The sequence below is a fragment of the Culex pipiens genome, chromosome 3 (genome assembly GCF_016801865.2).
Source record: "Culex pipiens pallens isolate TS chromosome 3, TS_CPP_V2, whole genome shotgun sequence".
Taxonomy (NCBI): domain Eukaryota; kingdom Metazoa; phylum Arthropoda; class Insecta; order Diptera; family Culicidae; genus Culex; species Culex pipiens.
In genome coordinates, this window is record NC_068939.1 from 82,833,215 (window position 1) to 82,845,768 (window position 12,554).

The 12,554-nt window shown below is 41.7% G+C and overlaps 2 protein-coding genes across 10 annotated transcripts in view; both read right to left on the reverse strand.

Annotated features, from left to right (window-relative positions):
• Positions 1 to 12,554, reverse strand: part of LOC120423182 (intermembrane lipid transfer protein Vps13) — a 48,499-nt gene that overhangs the window by 22,180 nt on the left and 13,765 nt on the right. For 8 of the 9 annotated variants that reach the window (XM_039586876.2, XM_039586881.2, XM_039586879.2 and 5 more), the window contains exons 4-10: positions 11,965 to 12,499; positions 10,770 to 11,907; positions 10,589 to 10,708; positions 10,319 to 10,529; positions 7,443 to 7,555; positions 6,601 to 7,377; positions 6,421 to 6,544 (exon numbers count right to left, since the gene is read on the reverse strand). In XM_039586876.2, the coding sequence (XP_039442810.1) occupies positions 6,421 to 6,544; positions 6,601 to 7,377; positions 7,443 to 7,555; positions 10,319 to 10,529; positions 10,589 to 10,708; positions 10,770 to 11,907; positions 11,965 to 12,499 (3,018 nt within the window). The remainder of the gene's footprint in view (positions 1 to 6,420; positions 6,545 to 6,600; positions 7,378 to 7,442; positions 7,556 to 10,318; positions 10,530 to 10,588; positions 10,709 to 10,769; positions 11,908 to 11,964; positions 12,500 to 12,554) is intronic. The other variant, XM_039586878.2, reaches the window with a different exon arrangement.
• On the reverse strand, positions 406 to 3,050 carry LOC128093621 (protein translocase subunit SecA-like). Its single transcript, XM_052711148.1, has one exon. It carries the CDS (start codon positions 2,975 to 2,977, stop codon positions 503 to 505), a length of 2,475 nt encoding a protein of 824 aa, XP_052567108.1. The 5' UTR covers positions 2,978 to 3,050; the 3' UTR covers positions 406 to 502.

The following is a 12,554-nucleotide window of genomic DNA, read 5'->3' on the forward strand; positions in this document are numbered from 1 at the left end:
AAACCTCCTTCTACTCCAAGGAACCTTCCACCCCACAGGGTTCGAAGTTCGAACTGACGACCTTTGGATTGCGAGTCCAACCGCCGCCAGCGATTCCACCGGAGCAGGCTTGGTTTGGTGTGTTGTTTGTCTGTATACGGGGGAAACGACTCCTTCGCCTTAAATGACTTAACGGCCTAACAACAACCAAGGCCGGGATCGACGTTTTACTTCCCGATCCGATGGAAGATCGGGGCAGATGGGAAAGAGGAGGAGATGGGTTTGCTTTATGAGATTCGGCCTTTTGAGCATTCGGGCTTTCGAGTAATTCGGCCTTTTGAATTTCGACCTTTCGAGATTCGGCCTTTCGTAGGAGACCCGCTTTTTTTTTAGGAACATATCAATGGGATTTATAAACTGTATGCAAGGTCACATGTCATCAACCGTCGTGATTAAATTTTAAGTCCATTAATGTTTTTAATATTTTTGTTTATTCGTACACTATCAGTTTATACTCAAAAGCTTATTTATATTTATAAAAACTAACTGTTGTATCGTGCAACCTATTCGCTTTACTAAGCTGCTCATCTCGTGTCGCATCTTTCTTCGTCATTTCTCGTTTTCTGCTTTCATGCAAGCGTTGGTACGTCACCGTCGAAGAGCTTTCGAAACTTTTTACAAGATTTTGATTTTTCAAGTCTTCGATGCAAACTATAAGCTCGTAGCTTCCTCGGTTGTCCTTCCTAGCAGTTCGACCCTTGATTTGAGTCTCCTCCTTAATATCCTCCGAGAAAAAGCTCTGAATTACGTGGACTCCGCCGTTCATCTCGACGGCAACACTGGACTTGTAATCTACTCCTCGACCCATCCCGCGTGTTGCTAAAGTGATCGTTTTGCTTACGCCTGCATCGCTTATAAAGCGTTCTTTGTCTGATGGTCTCGTATTAACGGTCAGCACGTTCAGTCGGTCCAGCTGAGCTACAAATTGGAGTTTGAAAGCGTTGATCGAGGTATCCGTGTCGAATATAACCAGAACAGATCTTCCAGCGTTGATGATCGTGTTTATCCGAGCGAAAATGGCGTGCATCCATGAGGTGACTGAGTTCAAACAATTAAAATCTGTCGCCTGGTTGAATTTCAGATTCGATGCACCAAAGAAGGATGACATCACTGACATTTCTTGGATGTTGTAGTAGTTATTGACGATCTTCTTCTCGTAGTTACTTAGCGTTGTTAAGGTTCCGGAAACGCCCAGGATCAGAGGAAAAGCTTCTGGTATTTTGGCATATGAAGTACTTCCCAAACTTAAATTCAAGTATCCATAATTATACGTTCCTTTTTCGAAATCGGTTTCTTTTAGTTTAAGATAAATGAATACGTTATAGTAACCGTAGATAGTATTTTCAGTATAGTTTCCAAAACTATCTTTCACGGTAATGTTTCCAGCGTCATTGAGTCGAAACTTGCAAAGAAAACTATCATTGGATTTCATGGCGTAAACTTTTTCTGCAGTCGCAATCATTTTGTCAATGTGCGATGAAAACAGCGACTGGTTTGTAACATTATTTTTATCACCAGCATTTGTATATAACGAATACTGGCCTGGTTTGTTCATTATTTTGTTGAATTCAGCGACTTCTGAGTCGCTTTCATTATTAATATAATCATTAATTGCCTGTGGTACATTTGAGCAATTTTCATTAAAAAGCTCCCAAATCTTAAGGTGAATTTTATCCAATCCAGGAATTTTAGGAAAGAATCCAAGATTATATGTTTCGCCGTGCAATCTTTTATCGAAAAAAACATCAACTTCATCAATTAGCATGATGGGATTTGGCCTCAAAACTCCTGAGTAAGAGCTTTGTTCTGGCAAACCAATGCATTTAGAAAGATACGTTCTTGCATTTCCTGCTATTTTCTTGACCCTTTCAGAAGCCGCTTTTTCAAATGTCTGATATGAAATTTTTTCTCGAATTCCAAAAAAATCATAAAAATCTTCAAAGTCTTTTTTATCCCTCGATGCCAGATAATTGCTGTAGCACATGACTTGTACAGAGTGTCCACAAAAGACCAAAATGGATGCCACCATAGCCAGAACCAGCGATTTGCCCTGCCCGGTTAACACTTGAGCCAAGTGCTTCCGGACACCTTGATCATTCCGATCAGCACTCAGCAGCCGAAATACGCATAGAATCTGGATACAGTGTGGCTTGAGATATTGTCCTGTACTGGCCACATCCTTCGAAACGTGCATTGCCCAAACTGCACCCAAACCGGCCAATATCAATGGCAGTTTTTGATGTTTAAATTCTGCTGTCCACTGTGACGTAAGCGAACGTTCAACAATTTGCGAGGTGTCCTCGACGACACGTTGGATTCTCTTTTGTAAGCTGAGTTCACTATTAGCTCCCATAAACTGTTCAAATTGTTTGGTGTATTGCAGGTAGCACAAACGTAGGTTCTCTTCGCTGTAGTCGGATTTGTTATTTTCTTTATAGAGTTTCAAAGCGGTATCGATGTTTATGGCGTTGAGGTTTCGTATGTACCAAAATGACTCCTTGATGAGAAGAACTCTTTTTTCGAAATCTTCGAAAGAACTGCTCTCGTCGCATACGGTTGTGAACGGTTTAGTGCTTTCCTCCAGGAATTGTTCGAAATTAATGCTGTCAGGCTGTTCTTTTAGGTACAACAAAGAGCTTCGCACTGAGGTGATCAACAGTCGTGTTGCGTTCAACTGCTCTGATTCAGTTAAAGCAGTACTATTGTACCATCGTTCTTTTGTTTCAAGATTGATTATGCATCCCAATAGCTTTTTGATCGTTTCAACTATGAAATTGCGAGGTAGATCTTCATTTTCAAATAACACATTAAAGCATTTTTTAAATTTGTCAGCATCTTTTACACAATAGCACTGATGTTCATTATCATTCCATTTGTTCTCAACGACTTTGATAGTACCTTTCTGGAGAAATACATCCAAATACTCTTTTGATGGCATCCTGACGTACCATTCTATGGGGAGTTTGTGCAAATCGATTAATAACTCTTCATACACTCGGCAAAAGTTGATAAGTTTCGTTAGTTCCACATCCAGACTTTTTTTTGAAAAGGACCTATAAGCTATTGTCTTTCATATGTTTATAGGACCTAATCAAAAAAAACTCTAGACATTTTTGTCTAAGGCCCTGGCCATACACTGCAACAGTAGTAATTTTATGTCTTCCACGTCTTGCTTGAAGTGTTCTCCATGAATTTTGGCCACAAACCCTTCGATGGCATCACTGCGTTGTCTCCAGTATTGTGCAAACACCTCGATCAAATCACGATAGTCCTCGAACGACATCCTTCCTTCAAGTGATGCTCGACTCATGAAGCCGATCTGTTTCAGTAGAATTTCATTATCCTGCTCATTTTGCGGATGAACGAAGGGTCCTGCCTGAGCCACAAACCGAATCGTATTATGAGTGACCACCCGAAGAGACTCCAAAGAGTTTGCTGTCATTTGACCCGACAAGGAGTAGTTGATGTACAGTTTCAGTAAAGTGCAGCACATTTTAATGATGTGTTTATCCTTCGAGAAGAGCTGGGCAATTGTGTCATCCAACAGGCAGATCCACACGTGCAACTCGTTTGGCATCACTGACGAGTTTTGGTTGCACCGATGCCCGAAGGCTCTGTTTACCTGTGCGATAACTTGCTGATATTCTGGATTGGATTCGATGTTCCCGAACAGCTTGAATTGGTAGGGAAACCGTTTAAATGCTGAACTACTACCAACTTGAAAATGGTTCACAAGTTCCATCATCAGTGAAAGCTGCTTTTCAAGGCATTTGTCCAGCGCAGACGGTGTAGAAAGCCATTGGACAGTATTGATCTGTTTCCATCCACCATCAGTGTACTTTATAAGATCTTTAGTCATTGACTTTGATGCAAGTTCTTCACTTATATCCGACAAACTTTTACAAAGATAGTAAAAGATGTGGTTCTTTATTGGCAACACTGTTTTCAACTGGTCTGTCTTCAAGCTTGTTATTGTGTTGCAATAACTTTCAATCATTGATGGAAACATCGCTTGCAGAGCTGTATCTTCCATGGTATTGAGGAAAACTGAGAATAACGTCACATCCTGTTTTGTAATAAACAGAGTGTGTTTATTTTCCAATTTCTGCAGGTGGCATCGCATGATATCCGGACACATTTCCAGGGCCTTTGCTTTGTGATTACGAATTGCTGTCAGTGTTCTTTCCTTCAGGACATCAGTACAGGCCCGCGTTCCTTTAAAAAAAGAACGAATCATGGAGAAGACTGTGTTGCGTGCTATATCCTTGGCTTCCAACTCAATATGCTCAGAAAGTATTTGCTTTGTCTGAACTGACAGGGATGTATTCTTTTTTATCGCTGTTACAACTCTCTCGTAGTCTGACACTCCCGAGCTCAAAATGCGTTCAATTTGAAACAAATCTTCAGCTTTTTGAATGTCATCCATTGTACCATCGAACATTTTCTTCAAGTGGTCGTCTAGTTTTTGCTTGGAGTTTTGCACTTCTTGAAGATGATCATCTAGTAACACTTTAATCACTTTCAGCTTTTCCCGCAAGATCTCAATAGCACAGTCGAACGAAGTTTCTTGGTCGATCTCATCAAGCGGTTCGATGCTAACCTGAGCCACATACTTGTTGGTCGACGTCAGCAAGCCTCCCTCGCCGCGCAGTTTCCACTGGACACCACCGGCTTGAAACTTTGCTGAATATGGTAAATTTCCGTGTACGGAAATGTCCACATCGCGACGCTTGATGTACTGAAGTTGATCGACACTGTGCAGTTTCTTCACTTGTAAGAGGCAATTATTTGGCAGATCATTCTTCGCCTGAACGGGATTTACTGTGGCGATTTGGGATTCACTTTTCTGTACTTGATGAGCATTCACTCCACTGTTGGATTCTGCAGTACCCGCTCCATTCAACAAGTTTGCTATCACTTCATCCGCCAATTGATCCGTAAGCTGTTTGTTGGCATTTGTGGGTCCATCATTGCTGGCCGGAACGTCTTCCTCTACATTAGCTGCTTCTTCTAGATCACTCTCAAATTGCCCAGTAATCGCCTCTTCTGGGTTGACTATTGCATCCATGTCGGTTGCTGTTCTATGCACCATATTGATTAATTCACACTAAACAATGTAACGAATGTAGCAAAATTATCTGTTTGTACCAAAGCCAGTTTTCTAACTGCTGGAATACTGATTAGCTTATTCGTTCTTATGATGTTATATATTTACAATAGGTAAATAAAATACAACAAATAACAATAGGTAAGTCAAATAGTAGATAAAAGTTTAATTTTGCTCGCCTACCGAGTAACAAATTTGTTTTTTTTTTGTACCTATTTAGGGTAGATTTTTTTTACGCGTATTTGAAAGATTCAATATTTTTGTTTTTCTCTTTTATGTTATATAAATATTTCCAGAGTTTTTTTTTGTTTTAAAAAAGGTACTTATAAACATATGAAACACAATTCCCTACAGGACCCTTAAAAATTGCTCTATATCCCCTGACGAAATATTTCGGAATACCACACAATTCACGGTCATTCCGGTGGACGTACTGAGTAAAATCCCTTTCGGGAAAACGTCACATCTTTTGTACTACAAATCTTGATACAAACTTTGGAGAAAAACCATTCGACCCTGACTAAATATTTTTGAAAAATTCAAAATGCACGTGTTTCTGGGGACTCCAAACTTCATGCATCCCCTCGAGTTTAGCCTGCGCAGAAATTTTGTTGGTCGGTGTTATCAAACATCATTCAGAAACCAGCGTTTAGACTGATAGGAATGGGTATATTTCCCCTTATCCTTACTCACATTATAATAGAGAGCAATTATCTACGAAATCGTCCGATTTCGACCATTTTCATTTTTTTTGTATTTTTTTATTTGGCTCAAACTTTGTGGGGGCCTTCCCCATCACCAAAGAAGCCATTTTGTGTAATTGGTTCACCGATACAATTTTGGCAATTTTGGTATTGATGAGGTCTACTCAGAAAAAATCAATTTTCCAAAATTCGTATTTTTTATTCAAAACTCCGCATCTTTTAAGCCATTCAGGAAGTATGGATCAAAATTTTGCCGATGCGTTATGAGTTTTATAGATAGTTTTTTAAATACTTAAAAAAATTACCTATTTTTTTATGTAAAACCGAATTTGCAATCGAAAAGTATTTTACAATTTTTTTGACTTTTGTGAGTGAACCAATGACACAAAATTACTACTTTGGTCATACTCAAATGTGTATGTTGACTCTGATTAGTCTGCTTTTGTTATGTTGGCCAATGGCATAAGTGCAACAAATTTTTAAAACGCATTTAGCGTGTTTCATTTATCGACAACCTTCATTAAACAAAACATCAAACAAAAACCAGTCAAAATAAACGGTTCTACTCACTTTGCGGACTCGTCGGCGACTTCTCCAGCTTGACTTCGGCCTTTTTGAACTCGTCCTGGCCTTCGGTCATATTCTTCGAAAGGATTTGCATGATTACGCTGTAATCGGTGGCGATAAAGTTAAGCTGGAGGGAAGAATAATTAGAAAGTAGTATTTTTTTGTTTAGGCTATGCCACAAACCTCAACCGCCTTCAACCGTCCGGAAATGTCCAAATCCGGTCGCTCCCGGTACCACCCCGACGAAAGGTTCCGCTTCATGATCAACGCAAAGCTGGTCGGACTCAGCACCGCGCTCTGGTCGGGCACGATGCCGTAGATAATCTCCTCCGAGCCGTACCTGGACACGTGCGACAGGTTGCCCATTTCCGACGGGCAAACGTCCACCTTGGACAGCTTCATGTCCTTCAGTTCGATCTTCATCTCGTCGATCACGGCCGGCCCGTGGCTGTTCTCGGTCGCAATGTCCCGGAAGTTGTTGGTGATGCTGAGATGGCCAAAGTCCATCGCGACCGCTTTGAGGCTGCGCGAGTCCACCGGAATGACGATGATCGGCGCCTTCACCTTGATGTCCAGCTTCATGCGGGTCGCTTTGCTGTACGCTTCCACGGCACTGTTTTTGGCCGCTTCGGCCGCCGCCGCACTGGCGTCCTTGATGCGCTGCTGGGCCGCCTGGAAGTTGTCCAGGAAGGCGAGCACCGACGTCACGAACCAGTTGAGGAACACGATCCGGGCGCAACCCATCGTCACCTCGATGCGCATGTCGTCCGAGTTGTAGTCCGAGGTGGCCTCCAGATCGAACAGGACGACCTTCACCTCGAGCGCGTTGTCGCCGATGATCGAGAGGATCTTCGTGTGAATCGTCGCCGGATTGGTGTCGGTCAGAATGATGTCCTGCAGACGGACGGTGACTTCGGTGTACGACGTCTTGACGACGGCACTGCTGGTCAGATTTTGAACCTGGGACAATGGAAAGCATGTTACAAATCGAAATTCCGTGAGGGGCAGCGCCAGAGCTCACTCACCTCCATCACAGCGATGGACCGCTTGTCGTTCTGCAGCTCCACCGTCACGTCCTCCAGCTTGGCCACCACCCTGATCTTAATGCTGTCTACAATTGAGGGTCGTTTGCGATTAGCTGCGCGATTTGATTTTTTTTTTGTGGGTGTGTTGTCATGGGTGAGCGTGTTTGCGTGTATTATTTGTTTGAGTTTCAAGATTTTTTAAGATTTTTTAAGAGAATAAAAATAAAAGCCAGAAAACACACGCAAACAACAACATCAGCGGGCAGGCAGGCAGGCAGGCATGAGATGAAGTTCGATTTCGTGTCCACATATCGTTGATGGGTCGTTGTTGGCAGTTTTGAGGGCAGTCCAGGGCAGCACATCGAAATCGAGGTTCGTTTCAGTTGGGATGAAACACACGTGGCAACGTAAGGGTCAAACGAGTTAAAAAAACGGGGAACAGAAAAAAGTAAAAACGAAAATAATGTTAATTACTAGATCTACTAACTTAAACTTAAATGATTTATGTTGTTATATGTTTTGCAGCATTCTGTCATGTTTTGAATATAACAAATCCCTTCATCGAACTCAACTAAATATTCTCTGTCGACCTTTACCAAGGACCGAACAGCCCATAAGTAGAGGGTGACAAGCGGGAATTCCCGGGAAATCGATCGTTTTTGGACCTCTCGATTCCCGGGAAATTTGGTCGAGACTCCCGGGAAATTTTATTCTTTTAAATATGAAAGCCAAATTATATAAACTAATCAGAAAACCATTTGAAAAAATCGAAATTGTCCAGAACATTGAGTGTTTAATGATCGATATTTAAGTTCGAATAAACCAATGCTTTTATAATATTCTTATTTAGAAAGTGTAAATTTTAACTTGTCAAAAAATTCCAATAACTATAATTGAGTTTAAACAAAAGTTACATTGAAGCATACTTTGCAGGTACACCCCAGAAATGAAAAACTCAAGTTTTTTTTAAAATATTATTTCAATTTATTATTTCTAAGAAGGAAAAGCATTTTTAAAATAAGTTCATTTTCTATATCATCTCTCGAGCATGGCAAACCTTATATTTTTGTTTTTTTTTTATTCTAAGTAAGTTAATTTCGCTGTATCAAGGTAATTTCCTGTTTGATGTCAATAGTAGTATTGGGTTTAGCATCAACCTCAATATTAAAAAACATTTTGGAAAAATAACTCTGCATCTCTTTGAAATGTTTAGGTCCGCCAATTGTTAAAATTCTGGTTTTCCGGATAACTGTTAATATTTCTTCATTTAATACAGTAGTTGTTCGGTAACTGGGCTGAGAACGTAGCCCAGTCAGCGAATGCTGCTCGTTAACTGGGCTGAACAAAAAATAACGAGGGGACCACCGATGCATAATATTTTCCAGGTGAAATATAAAAATAAAAGTAAATCAAATTTATTTACAATGCTTACTTTTCATTATTCTTTGATTGTAACTTGAAATTAAAGAAAAGTTTGAAAAAAGTTTTTTTATTTATTGAATATGATTTTTGCATCCATTAACCCCTCGGTCATTTTGGTTTGTTTTGGTTTATTGACGTTTGTCTGCTTTTTAACTGGGCTACGGCCCAGTTATCGAGCGCCCAGTTAAAAAGCAGCCCAGTGAAACAACGCCCAGTTACCGAACAACTACTGTATTTACAGTTGGCCCAAGAAGGAAAAACAATTTTAAATTGTTGTTTTGAGTCTTTATTTATAAAATTGCAAAAATTAAGATACTGGGAAATTATATATTAGCTAATTTTAAATTTTTAAAAATCTAATAACAAGTTCATGCAAAAGCTTCAGAATTCAGAAAAAAATATATCAAAATGTAGAACTGTGAACTATAAAACGAGGCTACTTAAATTAACGTTTCATTGAATAAGTTTGAATTATTTGTAACTGAATTAGTTTATAACATAGCATGTTACATTTCTGTTAAATTTTTGGCACTTTTGCATAGTTTAAAAAAAACTCCCGGGTCCCGGGAATTCCCGGGAAATAGCAAAATACAACTCGTCACCCTCTACAAGCATAAAAATGGAGATCAAAAGGAACGCGGTTTAAGAATTTCGGAATGTTAGAATATTGAAATTCTTAGAATTTATAATTTAAGAATATTACAACTTAAGAATTTTTAGAAATTTGAAACTTAAATTTTTTGAATATTAGTATTTTAAAATTTGAAATTTTAAAATTTTAGAATTTTAAAATTTGAAATTTTGAAATTTTAGAATTTTAAAATCTTAAAATTTTTAAATTTCTTAATTTTAAAATTGTAGAGTTAAAGAATTTTAAAATTTTAGAATTTTACAACCATCGACTTTTAGAATTAAATAATTTTAAAATTTTAGAATACTAGAATCTTAGAACTTAAGCATTTTTGTATTTTAGTATTTAAGTTTTTTAAGAATTTTAAAATTTTAGTAATAAGTATTTTAGAATTTTAGTTTTTTAGGATCTTAGAATTTTAGAATTTTAGAACTTAAGAATTTTAGAATTTTAGAATTTTAGAATTTTAGAATTTTCGAATTTTAGAATTTTAGAATTTTAGAATTTTAGAATTTTAGAATTTAAAAATTTGAGAAATTTTAGAATTTGTGAATTTTAGATTTTTAGAATTTTTAAAATTTTTGAATTTTAAATTTTTGGAATTTTAGTATCTAGTATTTTAGAATTTTAACCGTTTCTTGAGCTTTTTTTATATGTAGTTTTGGGTTCCTTCCGATCCCCGTACCAGCCTATAAACTCGATTAATAAATCGGTTTACTTTTAGCAACGCTGTTCACACTAATCTACACCTACCAACTGAATTCAACACCACACTTATATAACACTAAAAAAAAAACAAACCCAAAACAATCATCTTTCCTACCTTTCGATCCTCCCGCCGCTCCCCCCACCGGCGCCGAATCGTCCTCCAGGATCGTGGGCAACTTCTCGCGGGCCGCATGCAGCAGCACCGTCGCCGTGCTCTCCTCCTCGTGGATGGTGGCGATCCGGTCGCGCATCGGGAACTGCTGCAGCTCCCGGTCGCGCTTGCTGCTCATCACCGACTCCATGCGCACTTGGAAGTCGTTGGCCAACTAGGGGGGAAACGGGTATTGAATCGTGTCCAGTTGGGAGGTGGGAGGAAATTACTCACGCGAATCAGCTCGTTCAGCGCTTCCTCGTGAAGCAGCAGCACCAGGGTGGAGAAGTTGATGCCCACTTCCTGCTCGACCGATTCGTACTTGGTCGCAAACTCCGGGCTGTTTTTCTTGCACTGCGAGAAGGGAGAAGTGGATTAGAAGTTGTCGGAATCTCAAACTCACCCAGTCACCCACATTGGTGTAGTTCAGCGTAAACAGGTAATCGTCGTTGTCCTCGTACTTGGGCGTCTGGATGACGTTCAGGATGTTTTCCTGCTCGTTGCGAACGCGGAACTGGTCCAGCGTGACGGCGCCAAGTTTGAGCGCCACTTTCAGGTCGTACGTCCGCTGGACCATGGTCAGCTCGAGCTGCCGCACCTGGAAGGCCATAATCTTGCGCGAGTCCGAGCTGTGGAAGGGCATGCTGAAGGCGACACTCTTGCGAGGTTGGGCCAGGCTTTGCTCCAGCGGTGATGAGGGAAACTCCTCCGTTGGAGTGGCGTACGCCTCGGACGAGCTGCTGCCGGTTCCGCTGATCTTGTAGATCGTAAGCGAACATGCGTTCAGCACAAAGTTAACTTCCAGATCGATAAACTGGACTACCTCTCCGTCGACGGAGTCGGACGTGCTCAGCGTGTCCGCTGGACGTTGAATTTTGGTGAGCTTCTGCTGCTTTTCGTCCAGATATTTGAGCAACGAAAGACTCGAGCTGAACACGTTGCTGTCCTTGGCGATCGGCGCGGGTTGAATTTCGATGTCACTCTCCGGCAGTGGCAGGCTGGTCACGATCGAAAGCGCTTCCAGCACGCGCTGTTCCGTGACGCAAATGTTCACCGACGGGAGCTCGCCAAAGATCTTGCACTTGGCCAGACGCGGATCGTCGTCGATGACGCACAGGTGCGCCGATATCCGGAACGAAGTCGGCTCCAGCAGATGCATCTCGGTTACGGTGTTGCACCGCAGCGTTCCCTGCCAGTCCTCATCGATTGTGGCCACGATGGCCTGCACGTCACGAATCTCCAGCACAAACTTGTCGTAGCTTTGACGGATGATTTCCTGCAGGATTTGCTCCTGGTTGGCACCCTCCTCGTGCATCGTGTGAACGTCTTTCTGGTCGATTGGACGCGGCTCCGTCTGCACCAGCAGTTTGCCCAAGCTGACGACCAGCACGGCCTCGCGACTGCAGAACAAACCTCCGTGAGGGACAATTATGAAGCTTGGGCTAATGTCCACGTTCAGCTCCAACCGAGGATGATTTGCAATGGCGTACTGCAGTCCGGTAGCGGACCGTTCCTTGATGTTGACCAACTTCTCCGCCGCGGCATCCGTAAGTCTAAAAATAGAAACATTTTCAACAAACCTCCCTATCAACAACAATCTTAAATCTTACTGCGAAATAGTCGCCGTGCGCGGCATCTGAAAGATCTTCGTCAGCTGGATGATCGTCTCCGCGTCGTAGATAATCTGCAGTGGGCGCGACGTAACGACGACCCGCTGGTCGCACTTTTTATCCTCCGGACTCGTTTCAAACGACACGTCCAGCAGCGTATCCGAACCCTCGAGCTGTGACCGCACCATGATTGGCAACACTTCACCCTGGCGCAGCCCGGAAATGGTCAGCTCCTGCATCTGCAGCGAAGCTTTCATCGCCCCGGCCGACGGTCGCTGCTGGACGCCACACTTGACGTTCTTCAGCTCGAGCAGCATTACGCGATCCAGCAGCTGGCTGGGACTCGCAACCCGCTCCTGCGAACCGACCGTCACTTCCGACTTGATCGAAACCTTCAGTTGGTTGAGCTCAAACTGCAGAATCTGGGCCACGTAGAACTCGGGCAGTTCCGTCGGTGAATCGTTCTCCTGGTAGCCGATCGCTTTGAACAGTTTGGCCTTCTCCTCGGACGTCATGGCGGCCTCGAATTGTTTCTCTGAAAGAAATTACAAATTAAACGTCGCAACTTATAAACCTCCGCCGAGCGAGCA